The sequence below is a fragment of the Neophocaena asiaeorientalis genome, unplaced genomic scaffold (assembly GCF_003031525.2).
Source record: "Neophocaena asiaeorientalis asiaeorientalis breed wild unplaced genomic scaffold, Neophocaena_asiaeorientalis_V1.1 scaffold120, whole genome shotgun sequence".
Classification (NCBI taxonomy): Eukaryota; Metazoa; Chordata; class Mammalia; order Artiodactyla; family Phocoenidae; genus Neophocaena; species Neophocaena asiaeorientalis.
The window spans coordinates 1,179,682-1,204,620 of NW_020185322.1; the positions used below are offsets into that span (position 1 = coordinate 1,179,682).

Here is a 24,939-nt window from a genome sequence, read left to right on the forward strand (position 1 = left end):
GGTTTTCAAGATTGATCCATATCATAGCATGTATTAAAATTTCCTTCTTTTTTAAGGCTGAATAATATTTCATTGTATAGATATATACCACATTTTGTTTACCCATTTGTCAGTTGATGGACATTTGAGTTGTTTCCACTTTTTAGCTATTATGAATATGCTGTTGTGACTCTTTGTGTACAAGTTTTTGTGTGGTCTTTGTTTTCAGTTCTCTTGAGTGTATACCTATGAGTGGAATTGCTGTGTTTTAGGGTAACTATGTTTAACATTTTTAGTAACCACTAAACTATTTTTCGCAGTGGCTGCATTTTACATTCCCAATAGCAATGTGTGAAGGTTCCAGTTTCTCCATATCCTTACCAACAGTTGTTGTTGTCCCCGTTTTGATTATAGCCATCTTAGTGTGTAGTGGAATCTTATCTCACTGTGGTTTTGATTTGCATTTCTCTAATGGCTAATTATTTTGAGCATTTTTTCTTGTGCTCATTGGCCATTTGTATGTCTTCTTTGGAAAATGTTCTGTTCAAATCCTTTACCTCCTTTTAAGTTGTATTATTTGTCTTTTTATTATTGTTGTATGAGTTCTTTATATATACTTTGTACACGTCTCTTATCAGATATAATTTGCAGATGGTTTCTTTCATTCTGTGAGTTGTCTTTCACTTTCTTGGTATCATTTGCAACACAAAAGTTTTAAAAATTGATTTATTCCATCTTTACAGTTCTTAAATGTCTGATGTGGAGCACTGTTTTAACTTTCAGTTGTGTTCTTCCTTCATTAAATAAACAGTGGTTAAAAAAAATCTCAAAAGGCTGGCATTATATCTCTTAGCCTGTTAATTTGAAGGAATCCACAGAAATGAAATCTAATAGAAACCTCCTTAATTATATATTTATATATCATCCTACAGTTAATTTGTAGTATAACTGTCCACACATATAATTGAAATTTCACATAAAGTGCTTACATCTTTTTAAAAAAATTTTATTGAAGTATAGTTGATTTACAATGTTAATTTCTGCTGTACAGCAAAGTGACTCAGTTATACATGTATATATTCTTTTTCATATTTTCCATTCTGGTTTATCACAGGATATTGATATTTCCCTGTGCTATACAGTAGGGCCTTGTTGTTTATCCATCCTATATATACTAGTTTGCATCTACTAATCCCAAGTGCCCAACCCTTCCCTCCCCAACCTGACCTCACCTTTGGCAACCACAGGTCTGTTCTCTACGTCTGTGAGCCTGTTTATGTTTTGTTTCATAGATGTATTCATTTGTGTTGTATTTTAGATTCCACATATGATATCATATGGTATTTGTCTTTCTCTGTCTGACTTACTTCGCTTAGTATGATAATCTCTATGTCCATCCATGTTGCTACAAATGGCGGAGTAGTATTCCACTGTATATACGTCCCACATCTTCTTTATCCATTCATCTGTCCGTGGACATTTAGGTTGTTTCCATGTCTTGGCTATTGTACAAGCTGCTATGAACATAGGGATGCATGTATCTTTTCAAATTATAGTTTTGTCTGGGTGTATGCCCGGCAGTGGGATTGCTGGATCATATGACATAAAGTGCTTACATCTTAAGTATATGTGTATATCCACACCTAGATCAAGATAGAGAACATTCCTAGCCCCTCCAGAGGTTCCCTCACCTAAGCAAACTTTCAGGTGTAAAGTCAGCCAGAATCAGGGAGCGTACCTAAGCATCTCTTAGTTCCTTGTTTTGAATATAGATGGACCTGGTATTGGTTTTAGTGACTTTGAAGCCATATGGATTTTGCTGTGTTTTAGCAGATGGATGTATGTTCAGAATCTCTTTACATTAATATAAACAGAATATTCTTCAGAGGTGAAGTGCTTCACTTAAGTCTTGGACAGCTTTTCCTGATCCAGCTTTTAGGAGCATTTGCTGGAGTTTTTGTGAGAGTCTTATAATTTGACCTCCCCTTGCTAAAAAATGAGAAACTGAGTTTTGGGAAATCTGTTAGCATGTTGCACCACTTGATGGCACTGTTGAATTGGAAACGTGAATGTTGTGGAAAAAGTCATCGGAGCATTTGGTTGTCAATTTCAGAGTAAATGATCCCAGTCTTTTGTTTATTATATTTTCTCTTTTTTGAATCATCATCTGCTTTGGTGTTTCCTATGAAGAAAAACCTTTGTATTCTTTAATTGAACAGTAACAGTGTTCTTTCACATTAATTTTTTTCTAGACATTTTTGAGCACAGATATAATTAATAGCTTTCAACAGTTAAATTCTTTAGATTTTAAAGAGACAGAACAAATCTGGACTTTTTTTTGAAAGCTGATTGATTACGAAATAAAAGCCTTTAAGATTCCTTTTTTTTCCCCCCTCAGGAACCAAAGTATGTTATCCTGCTTTCCTGTTCTTACTTGTAGTTAGTAACTGGATGTTTACTTAGTTGATGATCATTAACTGCTTGTAGGATACTTAAATGTGTGATTTAGGATACCTTGAAAGTATAAGCAAGGTTTTATTATTATTTAAGAAAAAAACACTCTTTTTAAATGGCTCACTCATTAATTGTTGGTAAAAATAATTATCACTCTCAGAAGATTATAAAATTCAGTTTTCAAAGGAAGGGTCTAAGTTTATTTTCTAGTTCACTTTTAGAAAAGTCAAATAAAATAAAATATATATCTAGCTTAAAATTTAACACAGAAATTTGCTTTTTATGTTGATTAAAGTGTTTTATAACTTTCATGTGATTGATATATAATTTAGCACTCCATTCCCTTGGGGCTTGCATTTGTAGGAAGGTGGAAAAGACAGAAAAACATACTCAAATAGGACTAACATTGAAAAAATATGTAATTTCTTGTATTTGCATCATAGGGGATCTTACTTTGTGAAGTAAGGAATGAACATTCACAGAATTTGGAAGATTTAAGTGGGGCAGGATGACATTTAGTATCAACGATCCATTTAATTGTAAAAAGTATAGTGGAAAAAGGAATTTTAGGAATTTCTTAGTTTGAGAAGGATTTGGTGAGTTTATTAGTAGAGGATTCTGGGAAAACAGAATATCTGGCTTTACTTCCATATGACCAGTTCTGAAAGAAACAAAAACTAGGATTACTAACTACTTAGAAAGGCTTAATTAAAAGAGTTAAGATCTTCTAGGGGATCCTTAACCTAATTTTTAAATTCCTGTTGAAGCTGAAAGTGCTGACCTGTGTTCTTAGTTTACTGATGTTACTCTGCATGGATAACACAGGCTGCTTTACTTTAAAATGGGTGGCTCTATCCACCTTTCTTTGGGGGCTGGGAAAAAGCTTTGAAGTATCAATAGATTGAGCCAATTGGAAGAATAAAAAAAAATGAAGCGAAGTATAGGTGATTTGACCAGGAAAAGAAGAAAAAAGGAAATGACATAGTTTGATTAAAATTTTTTGCTTCTACGTGTTATAATCTCAATTTTTTTTTTTTGCGGTACGCGGGCCTCTCATTGCTGTGGCCTCTCCCGCTGCGGAGCACAGTCTCTGGACGCACAGGCTCAGCGGCCATGGCTCACGGGCCCAGCCGCTCCGCGGCATGTGGGATCTTCCCGGACCGGGGCACGAACCTGCGTCCCCTGCATCGGCAGGCAGACTCTCAACCAGTGCGCCACCAGGGAAGCCCTATAATCTCAAATTTTGTTGAAAAATACATTGAAAAAGACAATCAAGATTAGTATTAATTTTGTAAACTCAGAAGCTAATTCTTAAAAAAAAATCCAGGTAGAGAACCATTTAGAAAATATAAAGAAAGCATTAAAAAGTTTAAGAATAAGCCAGATGATATACTAGAAGTTTAAAAAAACCACTTGAAAACCTCAGTGAAACAAGTAATTTTTTTGGAAAAAATACACGTTTTCAAACTTGATTCAATCAAGACAAAATTAAATAGACCAGTGATTATGGAAGAAAATGTAAAAATTATCAGAGTAATTTCTTTGCTGTATCGTTTTTTCCAGAGCATAGGAAGGAGAACTTCCCATTTCATAATATGAAGAAATAGGCAAAATCTTAACCAAAAAAAGAGCGAGGATGTTAAAAGTGTGGACCGGTCTCACTTTTTAATGTCGATATAAAAATTCTAAGTAAAATACTAACAAATTATATTTAATAGTATATTAAAAACAAACATCCAGCATGATCAAAGAGGATTGATCTTAGGAATGAAAAGCTACTTTAAACAGGAAAGTTATTTTTTATTTTTATTTTTATTTTTTTGCGGTACGTGGGCCTCTCACTGTTGGGGCCTCTCCCGTTGCGGAGCACAGGCTCCGGACACGCAGGCTCAGAGGCCATGGCTCACGGGCCCAGCCGCTCTGCAGCATGTGGGATCTTCCCGGACCGGGGCACGAACCCGTGTTCCCTGCATTGGCAGGTGGACTCTCAACAACTGTGCCAGGAATGAAGCCCAGGAAACTTATTAATATATGTAACACCAGTAGGGAAAATAAACTATATGATTATCCCATTGACTGCATAAAAGATATTTGATAGGGCTTCCCTGGTGGCGCAGTGGTTAGGAATCCGCCTGCCAATGCAGGGGACACAGATTCGAGCCCTGGTCCTGGAAGATCCCACATGCTGAGCAGCAGCTAAGCCCGTGTGCCACAACTACTGAGCCTGCACTCTAGAGCCCGCCAGCCACAACTACTGAGCCCACGTGCCACAACTACTGAAGCCTGCATGCCTAGAGGCCATGCACCACAACAAAGAGTAGCCCCCATGCACTGCAACTAGGGGAAGCCCGCGCGCAGAAACAAAGACCCAACTGGGCCAAAAATAAATAAATAAATTAATTAAAAAAAAAGATATTTGATAAACTAGTGCTTGTTTGATAAAATATAAAAGTTGATCAAATTTAATATTATTCTTATAAAAATTGGATGATACTTCATTAATATGAAGAATAGTTTAGAATAAAAGCTGACAGTAAGAAATATCTGTCAAGCACCTATGAACAAGTAAGTAAATTATATATGTTAGAAGGTGATAAACTCTATTTAAAAAATAATAGTGCAGGGTAAGGGGCTGGGGGGGTGGGATGGATTTGCAGTTTCAATGGTGTATTCAGAATGGGTCTCATGGAGGGGGTGTCATTGGAACTAAGACTTGACCTTTGTAAGGGAGTAAGTGGCAGAGATATTTGGGGAAAGCAGACTCCAGCTACTGAGAGCCAGTGCTGAGGCTCTGAGGATTACTGGGGGTCCGGTGAGACTGGACAGAATAGTAGGAGATGAGGTCAGGTCAATTCATGAGGTCACAGAAGTGCTGTTTGAGAGAATTAGAGCCTGAGCCTCCCGACTCCCAGTGCATTACTCTTTGTTATCCCATGACCTCAACTCTTGAGTCTTATTTTTCTGACCTGTAGTTGTGGCAGTTGGGAGGGGTAGAACCTGGGGCATAGGTTTAAAGTCCTATATTTGTAATTGATCATGAACTGAGAAAAAAAGTATTTTTTGCTAAAGTGGATATGAAAAAGCTAACGTTCCAACTAAAATATAATAATATATTAAAATATAATATTCTAACTAAAGTTTGAAAGTTTAGAAAGTAAATTTGGTATTAGTATGAATCCATCTATTATGCATGAAAATTACGTGTGCAGTTGCCCTAGGCTTTTTTTCCCCCACACTAGCAGACGTTAAGAAAATTATTACATATTTGTGAGAGTGTCTTACAGGATACCTCTTTTTTGTAACATCAACAAGGAGTAATGTGACCCACATGTGTGCATTTTATGTGTGACAGGAACTTAACCTTCAATTGATAAAACTTTTAAAATAATGTAAAGAAACATTTAAAATAAGGCTTAACACTAAATGTTTTGATTCAGCTCTTTACATAACGGACTGTACTTCTCATTTCTTTAAAGAAGGGTATAATGCATTTAAAATTTTTTGAGGTACTTTTACAGAGCCACCACATTCTTGACTTCTCTCAACCTCTGTAGTCTTATTTCTGAAATGGTGATTATAATGTCTACCTGATGGGGTGATTATCAGTAGCAACAAGATAAATAATGGAGATTGGATGCCTAGGACAGGGCCTGGCACCTTGGTAAGAAAAATACGTGATAAGTTTTAAAGGAAATTATAATGGTCAAAGAGGAATACGAAAATTTTGAGGCTCTTAGGCATGAATTTGAGCACTTTCCTCTCCTTGACTCCACCTTTCAAATTTCTGTCCATTCTTCCTTCCTTCACTATGTCCCTTCTGAATTTTCCAGGTCTAATTCTCAGCCTTTCATGGGAGGCAGAGTTTTCTCTGATGATCACACCATTTTCATGTTCTGTAGTATAATGATATATTTAGGGATATGTAAGACTTGTAGAATTATTTGTTCTAAATGGCTGCGGGTTGTTGTAGGTTTTGAGCTCTTGCTTTGAATTTTTCTAGTTTTTTGCTTCCTACCTCCCTGTCAGCTCCCATTACTTGCTGCTGTCAGTGCAGCTGCTTTTATTAGTTCCTCACAGCTTCTCATCTTCAGAGTCTGGTCTGCTGAGTGTTGAATCATTGGTTAATCAAGTTTTATAAAATAATGTCTGTGGCAGGAATGGAAAATAAATTTTTAGCTTGTGTGTTGATTCTGATTAGTAGTGGCTGCCTGGAGTCCTGGAATCTGGAGTTGCATCCAAATTTGATGAGAAAGTGCTCTGATGATGAAAGGGGACAGCAGCATAAGGAAATGCAGATTTGCGTTTATTGTCCTGAGTAAGAGTCGAGAAGCCCCGTGGGAGAATCTGAGTGGGTTCTATAATGGGTAGAATAAGTTAGTGTGTGGGTTTTGTGATTATTACTTTTTTTGACTTCTTAGATACCCTTTTGGTTATTGGTTACCCTTTTACTTTACATTGAAGCTTTGAAATAACTTATCCATGGATAAATTGTTTAAAAGGATTGTTTTATACTGTTTGTTATCTTTGTTTATTTACTCAGTAATTATGTGATTAAAACTTTAAGCCATGTTTTCTTTGCTTGGTATTTCATATTTTATCAAAATTGAGTACTCGATGGAAATTGCAAATGTGCAGTAAATGTACTGAATGGAAAATACCATATTATTAATAAACTTTCACAAGGCAAATTGAATTTCCAAATACTTCATTATAATGGCAATACATAGGCATGTCTGTATGATTATTATTAGTTTTTATAATCATTTAATGTGTGAATATATCTGAGAAAGTTTAAATTTTAAAATGAGTTGTTTCTGGTGTGCCTTTCCTTTTACACATATCACATGTAACTTTTGCAGGTTGGATTTGCTACCATTTTATGCAAGATTGGTTGCTACATTGCATCCCTGCATGTCTGATGTAGCAGAGGATCTTTGTTCCATGCTGAGGGGGGATTTCAGATTTCATGTATGTATTTAAGCATTTATTTTGTTATATATATATATACACACACACTTATGAGTGAGGATTCTTTAGTTTAAAAATATGATTATTTTATTGGTAAGCACATTTTGAAACTTGATAGTGGTATAACAGTTCAGAATGTATGGACTTCTAAATTTTTTAAATGTAAATCTACTCAGCAAAGCTTGAAATTGATAAATGCTATTGCAATTTGGAGATCAGCTGTTGCTGCTACCTTGTTTTCCCATTGTAGGGTCTGCACTTCTTGCTTTTGTAAAGTAAAAACATTCTCCAAGGTCAAGAGAGCCAGCAGGCCTCATTGGTGTTCCCCGAAGAAACATAAGATTGGCCATGACAAGTCAGGGCACACAATGCCTGTAGGATGCCTGTTCAGGTGTTGGGGGTCCAACGTTTGGGGCACACGAAGTTGCGTAAATGCTCTGATCTCAGTGAATGCTGTCATGGACCATGTTTTTATTGATTCTTGCCTTAAGAATCCTTAGCTTGAAGAAAGCTTCTTAATAGAGTGCCTATGAGTGGTTCTCCCAAACCCGTGTTACCCCACCATCTTGTGGATACAGGCTTGAAAGGAGTAAAAGGATACCTTAGCGGTGACTGAAAGTGAACATTGGTAGAATTTGAAAAGACATGAAATGCAAGTGTTCATGTATGCCCATGGAAAAATTGTGTTTGTAAAATTTAGCTTTATATAGCAAGTTGCTTGGAATGCAGATAAATGTTTGCTCTGCTCAATATGCATTTCATTGCACTAGCTATACACAAATCGGTAGTATGGCTGAGCACCAGAATAGACATAATTCCTGAGGTCAGGAATCTCATGATGTAATTGGGAAGATAAGGCCTAAATGCTCATAAAAGCAAGAGTGAAATAAAAATTTAAACCCTAAATAAATTTGATATTATAAGGAAGTTCATGCTTAATTGCCAAATGAATTGTTGGAGAGTCAGTGAGTGCCTTGAGTCCAGAGGAAGCAAAAGTCTGTGTGAGGGGTGGAATGGTCTCTAAAGGCTTCTTGCCATGGGTGTTAATTTGTTAGTATGAGATTTGTGGGTAAGATTTTTCTGGGCCAGCTTTTTTGCTGAAGTGTATTTCAGACTTTCATAGATAATATTAATCAAGGACAGGTTTCTATGTCTAGAGAAGTTTGGAAACACTGAAATCCAGAAAGTTGAACCGTTTTGCTTTTGTTTTATGGTAAGAATTCTCAAAGCTTCAATAGGGTAATGAGCACTGTGAGCCTCCTGGAAGGGGCTGAATATACAGTCACTCAAAAGACACACTGTTTACATGCTGCTAGTTCGGGGGCAGATGCGTCTGAAGTCATATTGTTGGTATTTTAATCCCATCATACAGATACAGACAAGACACTATTTTACTAGCAGGCAGTATGACTGCATTGTATGAGTTACATGCGTACACCCCTCCACCAAACCACAGTCAAACAAACCATGAGTTGCTGGACCAAGCATAATTAGTGCTTTTGGTGAGAAACCTAAAATTAAGAAAATTCTGTTCATGTGTACTTCCCATCCCATCTTTGAAAATTGGGGTGAGAGTTGAGGGAATTGGCATTTTTGTTATTGTTGTAAGGTTTCATTACAACTAGAAGAGTATCAGGATTCCAGAGTATATTTGGGAACTGCTATTCTCAGGGGAGAGAAGAGAGGGCACTTGATGTCATCGATCACCTCTGCTTCCTCCAGGGTCTAGCCTTTCCCACCCTCAAATCTGCAGACTTTGCCATTGACTTTTTATCAGGCAAAAAATGTGCTCAACACTCTCCCATCCTGAAAATAAAAACAGGAAAACTTTCCTCAACTGCACCTCTCCCCCCATCCTCTTTCATTTCCTTCTTGTTTGATGTTGTAGAGTATACGTGTCTCTTGCACTTCTGACGTTTACCCTTTGTTTTACCATCATAGCGCCCTGGCAGAAACCACCAGTGTCCTCCTAATCGCCTCATCCTAGTTGATGTCCCTGCAGATTCTGAATTGCTGGACTCTCCTGCCTTTTAGGAAACTCATTCTGACTCTACCACATACTAGCATTGTAACTTTGGCCAAGTTACTTAAGTGCTCCATGCCTCGATTTCCTTGCTTGTTAAGTGGGATAATTTGTATTTTAATAAATTTATTTATTTATTTATTTTTGGCTGCGTTGGGTCTTCGTTGCTGCGCGTGGGCTTTCTCTAGTTACGGCAAGTGGGGGCTACTCTGCGTTGCGGTGCGTGGGCTTCTCATTGCGGTGGCTTCTCGTTGCAGAGCACGGGCTCTAGGCGCGAGGGCTTCAGTAGTGTGGCACGTGGGCTCAGTAGTTGTGGCTCGCGGGCTCTAGAGTGCAGGCTCAGTAGTTGTGGCTCATGAGCTTAGTTGCTCTGTGGCATGTGGGATCTCCCAGGACCAGGGCTCGAACCAGTGTCCCCTGCATTGGCAGGCGGATTCTTCTTCTTCATTGCACCACCAGGGAAGTCCCAATTTGTATCTTTTTAAATGAGATTGTTCTTACTGATTAAACGAGATAATTCATATAAAGCTTATCACACAGATGTCATTATAATAATAATTACCTCTTCTCTACCACCACTGTCTCCTGCTTCTCACTTATGACTACTCTCCTCAGTATCCTTTGCTCTGTTTTCCAGCTGAGTTTATATGTTGATGTTCCTTCCCCAGACTTTCTTCCTTCACCCTCCTTTATGATGGAACACAGTTTACCTGGGGTTCAGGTGGCATCTGTTTCCCAGCAGCCTCACGTATATATCTCTTGCCAGAACCTCTCTCCTGGTGCTTAATAAGTTCTCACGTACTTTTAGCTAAATACATCCATAAAACTCATTTTCTTTTCAAAAATGCCTTTATCCTTCACTTTCTTATACCGGATTCTATATTCTCCCTATAAATTTGCAATATATTTTATCTAATCACTGAGGGAAATACATCTACTTTCACCCCTCTGACATTTGGGAGCCAAATTTGTCAAATTCTATTGATATATCTGCTAAAACACCTCCTCAAGGCTAGCGTCTCTCCTTCATTCCCAGTGCCGCTGTCTTTCACTCTCTGTAGCGTGAATTAGAATAGCTGTTTCACCAGGTTTCCCATCTCTGGCTTCTATCCAGCTCCAACATATTGTCACAATTGATCCTATTTGTCCCGTGCTTAAGAACCTCACCTGAGGAATAACGCTGGTTAGCAAAACAGTATGAAATCTCACCTGGTAGTCAAAGAAATTCTAGTTAAAGCAGGGGATTTGCTAATTTGACTAACAGGTTAGTGAAGGTAATAACAATGAGAAACCATCACATATACTTGAGATTGGAATTTGGAGAAGGAATTTGGCAGTATGTTTCAAGATCCTTAGAGGCATTCATACAGTGGACAACTCTGGGAATCTGTCCCAAGTAAACAATCCTAAGTACCTCCAAAAGCTTTATTCACATCATGAATTGTAATAGGGAAAAAAAGGGAAATAATCTAGAAGTCCAAAAATGGATTAAGAAAATGGTCATATAATCACAATGCTGAAATGATATAGAACCATTAGAAAGTCTTATTTACCAAAAAGTTTTCAAATCATAAAGTGCTTTTTTAAAAACATTTTTATGTTTTTAAAAGTATGATTGCTTTACAATGGTGTGTTACTTTCTGCTTTATAACAAAGAGAATCAGCTACACATACACATATAACCCCATATCTCCTCCCTCTTGCGTCTCCCCCCATCCTTCCTATCCCACCCCTGTAGGTGGTCAGAAAGCACCGAGCTGCTCTCCCTGTGCTATGCAGCTGCTTCCCACTAGCTATCTGTTTTACATTTGGTAGTGTATATATGTCCATGCCACTCTCTCACTTCGTCCCAGCTTACCCTTCCCCCTCCCGTGTCCTCAAGTCCATTCTCTACGAAAGTGCTTTTTTTAAGGGGAAAAAAAGCAAGCTCTAAAATCTTACACATAATAAATTTATAGTTAGGTTAAAATTCTTGGCAACTAAAGACTAGAAAAAATTGTATATCAGTATGCTACCAGTGGCTGTCTTTGGATAGTGGGGTTATGCGAAATTTTTTTCCTTTCTAGTTTTCTGTGTCCTCCACATTTTTAGCAAGGCCTACTTCTTTAATAATGGAGAAGACAACTTTAATTTAAATGTAGCCATATCACCCTCTGATTGACATTTTTGATATCAGTGGTCTTCTAACTTTTTTGATCAAGCCTCTCTGTTGGTAAAATAAGTTGACCACATATCCCAGTATAGGCATATTTATTTATAAATTATATGCATTTGTAATTCTACCAGATATTTCATGTATATCATAAAACATACAAAAACAACTTTAAAAGTATGAGATAAAAAGCAAAAACATAAATAGATGTTTCAACATTTCTTTTTCCCCACACCCCAGTAGATGAAGAGTCTTGCCCTCCCTACTTTGGAGATCAGTAGTCCCTAGAATAAAATAAATAAGTTTCTTTGAAGGCAAATTTACTTATTTATAAACCCAGTGCCTACTTAGTGTTTAGAGTATAGTGGATTTTCCAAAAAATTAGTTGAATGATTGAATGTTTATGTAAAACAAAATGAGCAAATTATGGAGGACAGAAAATATAATATTTGGGTGAAGTTATAGAGGGGCTGGTTTGGGACAAAGGGTTCTTCCTCCAGGGGAATAATGAATGCGAGGCCTTGGAAATTCTTACTTTTGTATCTTGACATATTTGAAGAGTTTTTATTAATGTATATGAATTTAGTTATTTGAGTAATCTCAATTCCAGCTGTTATTAATAAATGAGTTGTAAGCAGCATTTTTGCTAAATTTGATTATGTAAGTAAAATCTGAGACATTATTGAACTAAAATATATAGAAAATTTTACATTGTTAATTCATCTGTATTTACTTTTGCAGAAGTGTTTGACATACCATTTGATCATAAAGAGTCAACAAATGAGGTTGGAAAATATTAAATGAGGAGTCAGAATAAGTTAGTCTGTTTTTTATGTCACAGTCTTTTGAAAAGCCTTCAGTTTTTTCATCTGAAAATGAGGGAGTGAGATAATTGATTTCTAATACTTCATTTAAAAATTCTACAATCTTGTCATGTTAGTTAGATTGTACCTCCTTAACCTCAATAATATTTAGGAATAATACACTATGTTTTGTGTTTTTGTAAATTGTGATGCTCAGTAATACTTAAATTGTATGATCTCCACAGCACAGTTGTTAAGAGCTTGTGCATCCAGAATCACCCAGGGAGACTGTTAAAAACATGTATATCCCAACCCTACTCCCTCTAAAGATTCAGCTTCAGTATATCATTTTTGAAATGCTTCTTTATCCTTTTTCTACTTCTACATTTCTTTAACTGTAAAAGAAACACATGCTCATTGTGGGTGATTTAGAAAATATATAAAGAAGAAAGAAAGGAGGGGGAACCTCATAATTTCATCACTTAAAGCAAACCTTGTTAATATTTTAGTATATTTTCTTTACTTCTTTTCTTCTGTAGTTTTTTTATGGATGCTTTTATATTTTATGTACAATTTCCCACTTTTATTTCGCACTCAGAAGTATTTTACAGCATCATTTAAAACACTTCTCAAGCATCATTTTAAAGTTTGTATACTCTTTTGTCCTAGACATTAATTGCTTAGTATCAAGTGAAGTATAGTTATCATCATTACTGCCCCATCATCATCATCCTTATTTTTATCCTTATTTTACCAAGTGAGCCAGTAGGTTCAGAGAGTTTTATATGAATTGTCCAAGATTATATACCCCTACCCCCACCCCAAATGGCATGAAATGACCATAGGACCTCAGGTGTTGTGACTGTAGACCTTTTACTCTTTCACGTCACTGCAATATGTATATAAACATTAAGCATTTTCATTAATTTGTTCACTCAGTGAATATTGATTTTGTGTCAGTGTATTAGCGATACAACGTACAAATGTGGCTAATATTAATAATGGCTAATACTTAGTGAACTCTTCGTGGTCCCAGTCACTATTGATTGTGCTTTGTATCAGTTCACTTAATGAAGACTCACAACCGTATGATATAGGTTACTTTCATTAGTTCCATTTTACAGATGAGGAAATTGAGGCACAGAGTTTAAGTAACAGTAAGTGATAAAGCTGGGAATTAAACCTAGCAGATCTGGTCCAGAGTCTACCCTCTTAATCTAGAGTGTAGATTAAACTTGCCTCAGAGTTCACAAAATAAGATAAATTAATAAGAGGAGCTTTTGTTTAAAATATATAAATTTATTTATTTATTTTTGGCTGCCTTGGACCTTCGTTGCTGCACGCGGGCTTTCTCTAGTTGCAGCAAGCGGGGTCTACTCTTCATTGTGGTGCACGGGCTACTCATCGCGGTGGCTGCTCTTGTTGTGGAGCACGGGCTGTAGGCGTGCGGGCTTCAGTAGTTGTGGCGCACGGTCTTAGTTGTTCCGCAGCATATGGGATCTTCACTGACCAGGGCTCGAACTCGTGTCCCCTACATTGGCAGGCGGGTTCTTTTTTTTTTTTTTTTTACGGTACACGGGCCTCTCACTGTTGCGGCCTCTCCCGTTGCGGAGCACAGTCTCCGGATGCACAAGCTCAGCGGCCATGGCTCACAGGCCCAGCCGCTCCGCGGCATGTGGGATCTTCCCGGACCGGGGCACGAACCCATGTCCCCTGCATCGACAGGCGGACTCTCAACCACTGCGCCACCAGGGAGGGAAGCCCTAGCAGGCGGATTCTTAACCACTGCGCCACCAGGGAAATCCCAAGAGGAGCTTTCAGTATGCAGTACTTATCAAACACCTATTTGTGAAAACACCTTTATGAAGGCTAAATTGCAAGGCTAGAATAAATAGTCTAGTTTATTCAATATTAGTTTGTTTAATAGACTAATTAAACTAGAATCAAGTTCTATTCTATTTGTCTCTAATCTCAAAGCTATTTTGTATGCTTGAATGATGTGATTAAAGTTCTGTAAGTTGAGTTTTTGTGATTTTATTTTTAGTTGCAGTTTTATTGATGCCTTAGATTAAATAGAGTTTCTAATTTCCTCTGATTTTTTAAGTGAGTAAACATGGTTTTGTTCAAAAATTATCACTGAAGATCTAAAAAGTGAGCACCTACCTCTGTTTGCTATAGAAAGTAGGTCCTTAAAAAGGAAGATGATAAATTCCATTAAGTGTAGGCTGTCTATGTAGAAGTTTAATACTTACGTAAAAAATTGTTACTAATTGTCCAGATGCGGGTGAGGTTTGGACTTATTTTGAATCCCAGCACCTGATAGAGCAGTGGAATTCTCAAGTATGAGTTTAGAGTCTGGGGTTTTGGTACTGATCCTTGGTCAGGTCATTTGACAGCTTTGTGTTCTTCTACTGTTGTTGTTTTAACTATTAAATCAGAATTATACAGCTTTTGCTCCTTTCTCAGAGTGTTGTTATGTGGAACAAATAAGATAGGATAGTACTCTGAAAAAATAAGGAACACTAAACTAGTTCAAAGCACTACCATATTATTGTTGTTCATAGAAAAGGCTTCTAGACTACAGGTTTGGTTTTCTGGTGAAATTATAATTCTGAGGTTAAATCCAATTACATTTATGTGACGTGTCTGTTCACATGGTACTGTTGTAATAGGATTTTGTTATGTTCAGTATTGCTTGAAATGTGTGCCTAAGTAGAGGGCTTATATTTGCAAAGGATTTGAACTTTGATATGCGACTGTGACTGTTGATAAAAAATAGTGATTGTATTGGAAATTTCATTGTACTAATGAATTTACAATAAAAAATGTATATAGTTCATAATTATAACATACTAACTGAGCCTTAATATTTTTGCTTAAGTGAGCTCTTGGTGTTTATTATTTTTAAAGCAGCATTTCCTAAAGTGTATTCCTTATAATATTAATTTAACAAACTAGTCGTTGTTACCATTTCAAAAGAGGGGTTTATGTTGCCAAATAAATTTGAGAAACATTGAATTAAGTTAAACAGGTTTCTTTATTTGAGAACCTCTTAAGGCTGATGAAATGCATTGTTTCCCCAAATTGTTTGAAACAGTTTTGCAAAGCATGTCCTGGCACTGGTGTTCCACAGAGCTTATTTTGCTTTAACTTAAGATAATTTGAATATAGCTAGAAGTTATACCCAAATTTATTTAAAATATCTAGAGTGAATTCAGTCTTATTAAAATAACAATTCTTATCACAGGTTTCAAAGTGTTAATTATTTAAGCAATGTCTCTTCTCTTAATTTGTAGGTACGAAAAAAGGACCAGATCAATATTGAAACAAAGAACAAAACTGTTCGTTTTATTGGAGAACTCACTAAGTTTAAGATGTTCACAAAAAATGATACACTGCATTGTTTGAAGGTTAGTAGTGAATCATTTGAAATATTCTTTAATAGACACATCTAAAGTTTTAATGCTTCAGTTTGTAAGTGCTGGGAAATGATGTAATTAAGAAATATTTGATTAATCTATAGGAAGACAAAAGAGGAGTAAAAAGGAACAATAAACAGATGAGCAAAATAGAGAACAAATAATAAGATGGTAGACACAAATAGAACTATAACAGTAATTACATGAAATGTAGAAGGACAAAGTACATTAAGTAAAAGCCTTAAGAATATAAGACTTGATTAAAACAACAACATTATATACTGACTGCAAGGAAGATACCCTTAAATATTAACACCAGGAAGCCTAAAATAAAAAGATGGGGGAAATATACCATGGAAGCACTAAAAATAAATAAATAAATAAATCACCTGGTTTTATTATTATCAGACAAAGTAGGCTTTAAGGCATGAAGCATTATTAGAAATAAAGAAGCATAGTTCATAATGATGATGAGGTCCTTTTAATAGGAAAGTGTGTTACCTTCCTGAATCAGTATGCATCCAGTACTGTATTTTTAGAATACATAAAGCAAAAAATTGACAAGGAAAGAGAAATAAATCCACAGTTACAGTGAGAGACTTGAAAACACCTTTTAGTAGCTGAAAGCATAGGCAGACAACATTAGTAAGTATATTCAGGATTGTACAACCTTAATCTAATTGACACTATACCCAACAGGATCAGAATTTATAATCTCTTCAAATGCACATGGATGATTTACCAAAATCAACCAAAAAGAAAGTCTCAGCAAGTTCAAAAAAATTGAAATTATTCAGATTATGTTTTTTTTGTCCACAATAGAATTAAGGTAGAAATTCATTAGTAACTAACTAGTTATGTGTGGTAAAGCTGATGCAGCATAGATGAAATAATTCTTCTACATTTGGAATTGGTCATTACTAACAATAACATTTTTTATCAAGTTGATTTCTTTGAGATGTCACTAGGTATGTCACACAAAATGGGTCTCATGGGTTCAAATACATTTGGAAAACCCTGAGTTCAACAAGTTTCTTTACTGCATGATTTCTTAAGAGTATTTAAAATATTAATAATCATTGTAAATATTCAAGGGGTTAAGTCTCCTAAACCTACTTGGAGCATTTCAGGAGACTACGAAGTACATTTGGGGAACTTTGGACAGCATTTTAAGAGAGGTTGTGAAAGTTTTTTCAACACTGTCATTGAAAGGAATCATGCCATGAACAACTTAGACATATTAGTATATTTCTTTGTATTAATTACTGATGTATATAGGAAGAATATACATTTATTTGACACAGGTTCATTTCTGTACATTTGTTTTAAGGAAATAATCATAAACGTGCACAAATTTATCTGCAAGAATGTTTGTCACACCATTGTTGATAGTAGCAAAAAATTGTAAACAATTTGGATGTCCCATAAATAAGAATCAGTTAAGTTTTAGTATAGTTCATATTATAAGTACTATGCACCCTTTAAATCATGCCATAGAAGGATAATAAAGACGTGGAAAAATACTCATGTTAGCCCAAAAAAACCAAATTATTAAATGATATGTGTAAAACTTTTTTGGCTTAGAAAATATGCACAGAAAAATATTGGGGGGATAAATAGTAAAATGTGGTAATGTGTTCGTAAATTTCATACAGTAAGGCTTTTGTTGTCAGAAGTTTAAAGGTAAATGTCATATAAACCAAAACCAAAAAGCTATTTAGAAAATATTAGCTATATATGTGGCATTTGCTTAAATATATAGCATCTCCTGATAAATATAAAATGGGCTTTGATAAATTAGTTTTCATATATCTATCTAAAAGGAATGACATTAAATATCCTGAAGTTTTTAGATAAAATTTTATGGCCTAACACAAAGATACCCAGTGATGAAGCTTGGCATCTAAAGTAGACTAGGTTTTTTTTTTTTAGTTGATTTACAATATTGTGTTTAGCTTTTCTTCTTTTTACAGTGACATTTTAAAACTTGTTGCACACATTAGGTATATAATGTTTTCTTTCTCTAATAGGATTGAATTGTTGTCTTTGTGGTTTTTCATCATTATTATTTTTACAGATGCTTCTATCAGACTTTTCCCATCACCATATTGAAATGGCATGTACCCTACTAGAAACATGTGGAAGATTTCTTTTCAGATCTCCAGAATCTCACCTGAGGACCAGTGTGCTTTTGGTAAGGGCTTGAGGATCCTAGCAAGAGGTTGAGGTTCTTGATTTACTCCAGGAGTTAAAAAATTTGACCAGTGCCTTTTATCTTGCTCTGCCATTTAAACACTTCTACCTAAACTAGAACTCCAGCCGTTCCTGGAGAGCTGTAGGAATTTTTCTCATTTGACTGCCAGTGAGTTCACACTATTGTAAAGGGGGATTAAATTCAGCCCCAGGTAACTTTTTACAAGTGATGCAGAGGAGCAGGTACTCTAAATACTATTGTGTTAGAGCCCTCTTTGTGGATGTTCTTGATACATCTTTACTGTGCCATAAGCACATAAATTATAAAGGTTAAATTTTTTAAATTGGAAAACATAAGCTTGAAAAATTAACATGGGGGGAGAAGATATTTCTTAAGTGAATTAGGATGCCAGCATGGCCATCAAGTTTATTAAGCAATTAAGTTAGTATGCTTATTGGTAATACCCATGCATTCAACTGCAGCCTTTGCAAGGGAGAGAGTGCGGTGGGGGAGGGTGTCAGTGTTAGCCCTGGTTTAGGACTCCCCAGGAATAGACTGTCATTACATCAGTGTTGCTTTTAGGGATGTGTTGATTGTGTCTTTTTCTCTAGGTGTGTTATTTTTTTAGAATCTAGTTGTAAGCTTGAATACTTCTCTGGCAATATTTAAAATGAAAAAAACATGGGAATTTATTTCTAGTGAACGAAAATATTAATGTGAAGGCCATCACCTGGAGTTTATTTCCACATTCTCTCTAGGCCTATTCATATAATAGTCATTCCAAGTTCAAATTTTTATTGTAACACAGAAAAAAATCCTCCTCTTTGGCTCAAGCTGGTAAGGCTAAATGAGACACTGCATATGAAAATGTAATAGAGATGCCAAGAAAGCTTAGGTTTTAAAAATGTCTATATTTTATTTGTAATATTGAACCCTCTATGTTTACTTTTTGCTAGGGAAAGTTTACTAGTTGTGGTGGTGTGGATACTTATGCCATTGATGGAAACCAGAGTTCTTCCTGCCCGACTGGTTTTCTTCGCTCAGCGGATCTTTCCTCCTCTTGTAGCGAAAGCAGCTAGCCTTTATCATTGATTGTCTTGCTTTCTGGATAGGAGCCTTGTTTATCATATAATGCTTTTGGGGCTCCTCCTATGTGTTAGGCACTGAACTCAGTTCTGCAGGGATGTTATGGCTGGTTGGGGGTGGTTAGTACAAAGAAATGAAACATAGTTGCCATCCTCAAAGTGGTCCATATCTAGTGCTAATTCCAGTGTAGCATTTTAAGTGCTTTAACAGAGAGAGGTATGCAGAGGATTTTATGGGCTCATGGAGGGAGTACTTAAGCCAGACTGAATGAGTCAGGAGAGATCTTCCCTAACAGCTTCCCAGTGTTTATTGAGTCTGACTCTTCTGTCAGACCCTTGGGATATAAAAGTGAAAAAGATAGTTCCTGCCCTCATGGAATTTGCAGTCTAATAACCCAGACAGATGGACAGTTGGAAAACAGGGAGGGGGATGCAATATAATACTGTGGGTTAGCATAGGGTATTACGTGTATAGGTAGAAGAGGCGCTTAATCTAGTCTTGGTGTGTCAGGAAAGGTTTCCTGGAAAAAATGGTGTTTATTTTAGAGACTCACCTGAGTCTCAAAGGCAGAGAAGAGAGATACACTGAGTCAAGAGGCTGCAGGTAAGACTGGAGACGTAGGCATAGCCCCGAGTGTGAGCACTGTGCTAAGGAACAAGGGTTTTCTCCCAGTGGTAGAGAGTAGTTATTGAAGGATGTTAGGCAGGGAGGATAGGTATGATCAGATTTATGGTTTTAGGAAGGTCGGTGTGGAGGAGATAACTGAGGTGGCTGAGGCCAGAGGTAGACAGAACAGTGAAACGGCTGTTTTCAAAACCTACGGGGAAAACAATGAAGAGATGGTAAGGATGGGGGAGTGGGGAATAATAACTGGCTGTATGAAGAATTTTAGGAAGCAGAACTGATGAGATGTGATGGTGAGATACTAGGGACGAGGAAGGGAAAGCGCCCTCAGATAAGACCCCATATTCCAACATGAGCATCTGAGCGGGTGATGGTGCCAGTCACAGAGATGAGGGAGGAGGAGGAGGGTTTGGTCTGAAGCGCGAATGCTTGCGGGATGATCTAAAATGTACCCGTATTTGTTTGGGAACACACATAACCTTTTAACTGGTTTGCGTTTAAAATTATTCTTGGCTGATGTTAAAAGTAGTTTGGTGTGGGGACTTCCCCTGGTGGTCCAGTGCTTAAGACTTCTCCTTCATATGCAGGGGGTGTGGGTTCCATCCCTGGTGGGGGAGCTAAGATCCCATATCCCTCGAGACCAAAAGCAACCAAAACATAAAACAGAAGCAACATTGTAACAAATTCAATAAAGACTTTAAAATTGGTCCACATCAAAAAAGAAAGTAGTTTGCTATGTGTGTTGGGGGAGAAGGTTCTAAAGTGGTCTACATAACAGGTTGAAACTAGTCTTGATTTAAAACTGTTATGTATGTACAAATGAAAAGTTAAGCGTTGCGTTATGTTTTGTTCAAAGAACTTACAGGGTGAGGTCATTATCTCTAGCTCTGTTAAACACGGAACTGTTCTCTCTGTCTGGAAGAGTCAACATTTAATAAGCATTTACAAATTATAAAATAGATGTCAGGAGAGGAGCTAGGCTACAACTTGTATACTTTAGCAGATTCATAGACAAGAGAAACAATTGTGAAACTTGGTATACCCATAATTGAACTTATGAAAGAGCAGAATTTCCCCCAGTATACAATGGTTTTACGTGTATAGAAAGGCAGACCATGGGAAAGATTTGAATGTGTTTTAAAAAATTCATTCATTACTTTGTATATTAGTAAACATTAATTGCAAGCCTCCCATGTGCTAGGCCAGGCACTGTTTTAGATGCTGGGTTTACATCAGTGAACATGCAGCAGCCCCTGCCCTCCCTGAGCTTGCAGACACAGCCTTCTTTCCAAAGCCTGAAGTCTTGCCTCCACCCGCCACCACCTGCCACCCCAGTCCAGACACCTGCTTGAAGCTCTTCAGTGCTTTCCCTCTACAGGCTTCAAATCCAGCATTGTTACTATGGTCGGTCTGCAGAATCTGGTCTCACCGAGCCTCTCCTCGCTCCTTAGAACTGATCTCACGCCATTCCATGCTGGCGCCACGCTGGCCTTCATGTAGTTCCTGTAACAGATCCTTCTCTCCTCATTGCCTCTCGTCTTGCTGTTGCGTCTGCCTCAGGTGCTCTCTCTGTGTCTCTTCTCAACCTTTTGTCGTCCTTCAGAGCACAACTCAAATGTCACTTTTGCAGAGAGGCTGTCCCTATCCCACCCTGACTAAAGTGGGCTCTCATTACTCTCCATCTTAGGGCCTTGTTATTTTCCTTCATAACACTATTCACAATTAGTATTTAAAAGGTTGCTAGTTTATTTGTTGGCTTGTTTATTCTGTCTTCCTACGCCGACTCTTAGGCTTCATGAAGGTAGGAGCCATGTCCGTCTTGTTCACTGGTGACTTCCAGTACCTAGCGTAGTGCCTGGCACATAGTAAGTGCCAAGTAAAATGTTAAATGGCTGAATAAATTCAGTAATCTTAATCCTTAGTGTGGTGCTGTTTTTAGAACTAGGAGTACTGTTTGAAGATCTTCAGCTGATCAGTCTGTGGTTCTCAACTGGCATCTGGTGGGTAGAGGTGAAGGTTGCTGCACAGAACACCCTCCCCCAACACACCCAGACAAAGAACTATCCAGTCCAAAACGTCTGTGGTGCTGAGGTTGAGGATCCTGAAGTAGATGATGATTGACTGCTTTTAATCACCTCCTGGAGCTGATGCTGAGGGCTCTGGACAATTTGTGAAACTGGGGGCTTTTAGTTTCCTTGTCTGTAGAGACACGTCAGATTTACCTAGTACAACATTGGATGGCACAAGCTCTCAGAATAAGGTTATTCTCAGCTGTTGTGTGTGGAACAGCCAGAGGCATTCACCCCTTTATTTATATTGTGGGTCCTTAATTTCAGTCACTAGTATATAAGCCTTGTTTTACGTAGAGTTCATATAGTTTGGCAGAGTTACAAGTCAAGTTATATTTGTAGCAGAGTTCTCTTGAGTATTTTATTGGACAAGGCATAAGACCAAGCAGTTATGGGCTAATTTGTTTTAAAAACATGATTAGTGATATAACAATTAGTATGCTTGCATGCTCTTAGAAATACCTAGTAATTGTTTTTTCCCTTTTCTAGCCCTTTATCTTGAAATCTTATCACTGAGAGTAGAACTTTAGTTAGGAAGATAGAAACCTTAGAATGAAAGTATTTTGACTAGACTTTTTATTTTAGGAACAAATGATGAGAAAGAAACAAGCGATGCATCTCGATGCAAGATATGTCACAATGGTGGAGAATGCATATTACTACTGCAACCCACCTCCAGCTGAAAAAACAGTGAAAAAGAAACGTCCTCCTCTCCAGGAATATGTCCGGAAACTTTTGTACAAGGATCTCTCCAAGGTTACCACTGAGAAGGTAAATCTTAATGAAATCATAGAACAGTAGTCAACTTGAGATTTGTGGTAGTGCTAAGCTTATATAACATTCAACCAAATTAATTCTTTTTCGTCCTGATGATAATAGTACTGATTGCAGTGCACTTTCCTTCTAGCCCTGCACCAAATTGTTTTAGGTCAGGGACATATATTTCAGTTTTCCTAGATCAGCTTGTTTATCAATTGCTTCAGTGCCCCACAAAGTATAGATAGGAAATGTAAGTAGTTTGCATTATTCACATTTTGTAGATGGAGAAATTGAAGCAGAATTGTTAAAGTCCCAGCAGTGGAGTTTAGGAGAGGTAGGATTAAATCCCAAGTTCCATTATGATTGATTCCATACAAGTCATCATAAGAAGGAATTCATACGATGATACATAATGTATGGGACATATGTTTTATTTTCCTTTTATGATAGTAACTTCTTATTCTAATTAAAATGGTAATTCTTCTAAATTTGATGTTGATGCTGTGTGTATTTTTGAAACTATTACTTTGTCTCTGATGTTCTGCAATGAATTTGCCTTTAAATATTTTGCTTTCACTACAGGGGTTCTTAACCTTAAGTAGGCTTTAAGAGGCCCATGATCCTCTGGAATTTAATGATATTGAATCTCTGGGCCTGTCTGTATTTTTCCGGAAGAGGGTCTGTAGCTTTCTTTAGATTCTCAGCAGGGGTCAATTTCCAGAAAAGGTTAAGAACCACCGACCTGTTACCTTAATTATTGTAGTTACCTTGTTAGAACCTTCACTTTTAAGTGAGACATGTTGAGTAAACATTTTTTGGTCAACTCTACAAGTTGAAACAACATGGTATGGAACTTTTTTCTTTTCAGGAAAAAAAATTGAAGCAAATTAACTTCTGGACAGAGGAAACCTATGGGGAGGATAAGAGGCATGGAATAATACATGTGTCATGGGTGGGCAGGGTAGAAGGTGATGACGAATGAGCGCAACTTTGAAAATTGAAGCCACCTTCAGGGATCCAGGGACAGTAGTTGTTTAAGACAACAGGATTTGAAAGCTGTTTTAGAATTGGCTAAAAGTTTGTAAAGTATGGAATGCTTATGCATTTGAGATGACATTAACATTTCCATTGAAGCTGATATGAGAACATATTTAGTGCTTGAAAGGTAGATTGTGGATATAGAGTAGAGATGAAAGGACTACTTTACATACTGCCTACAGTATCCATTTTCTTTCAGAATAAAAATGGAAAGAACTTGATGATGACTAGAGCTCTGCTGATTATCTCATTACCAGTAGAGATTTTGAAAGTAATAGCTAACTTTTATGGGGTGCTTGTAATGCACCAGACACATTCCTACGTACTTCACGCACTTTAACTTGTCTAACCCTTAGACCAGACTTATGGAGTAAGTGCCTATCATCCCCCCTTTACATGCAAGGAAACTGTGTGATGTCAGTCTTGATGTTGTGTCCTCCATCTTTTTTTTTTTTTAAGATTTTTTTGATGTGGACCATTTTTTTTTAAGTCTTTATTGAATTTGTTACAATATTGCTTCTGTTTTATGTTTTGGTTTTTTGGCCTCGAGGCATGTGGGATCTTAGCTCCCTGTCCAGTGATCGAACCTGTACCCCATGCACTGGAAGGCAGTCTTAACCACTGGACCACCAGGGAAGTCCTGTGTCCTCCATCTTAAGGGATCTTTTAACCAGTTGACCTTGGGTTTATTTCCTTATTGGAAATTTTTCATTTATAAAAAGAAGTGTCTGAGGTTATTTACATCAAATGATGCACAAAAGAAAACATTATTTTTGTTAAATCTTGGGTATTTCTTTCAGTGACCTGAGTATGAGTGTATACTGTTAGCTTGATTGAAGTCCTGGAAACTCTAGGAAATTTAAGGGCGTTATGGAAAGATAAAGGGAAAATGTGAATAAATTTTACCAATAATTAGAAAAATCTTATTTTTCCTATCTCTAAAGTTGAAGAGGCTGGTAGAGAATCTCTAGAGTATTTTCCATTTCAAAAGTTCTGTGACTGTACAATCATAATAAAATATTTGTATTATAGGGTATTTTGGACTACTTAGTGCTTATCTTAGTAATTTAAACAAAATTCTCTTCATTTAGGTTTTGAGACAGATGCGAAAGTTGCCTTGGCAGGACCAAGAAGTGAAAGACTATGTGATTTGTTGTATGATAAACATCTGGAATGTGAAATATAACAGCATTCATTGTGTAGCCAACCTCTTAGCAGGACTAGTGCTCTACCAGGAGGATGTTGGAATCCATGTTGTGGATGGAGTTTTAGAAGATATTCGATTAGGAATGGAGGTAACAAAGACCTGCAGCAAATTGGAATCTGTGGACAATTTAGACAGCCTTTAAGTCCTATTATAAGGATTTGAAA

The 24,939-nt window shown here is 36.9% G+C and overlaps 1 protein-coding gene across 2 annotated transcripts in view; it reads left to right on the forward strand.

The window, feature by feature from the left end:
- UPF2 (UPF2 regulator of nonsense mediated mRNA decay) overlaps window positions 1-24,939 on the forward strand; it is a 92,513-nt gene that overhangs the window by 34,486 nt on the left and 33,088 nt on the right. For both annotated transcript variants that reach the window (XM_024734153.1, XM_024734154.1), the window contains exons 9-13: window positions 7,293-7,401; window positions 15,676-15,789; window positions 17,876-17,992; window positions 22,357-22,542; window positions 24,660-24,863. In XM_024734153.1, the coding sequence (XP_024589921.1) occupies window positions 7,293-7,401; window positions 15,676-15,789; window positions 17,876-17,992; window positions 22,357-22,542; window positions 24,660-24,863 (730 nt within the window). The remainder of the gene's footprint in view (window positions 1-7,292; window positions 7,402-15,675; window positions 15,790-17,875; window positions 17,993-22,356; window positions 22,543-24,659; window positions 24,864-24,939) is intronic.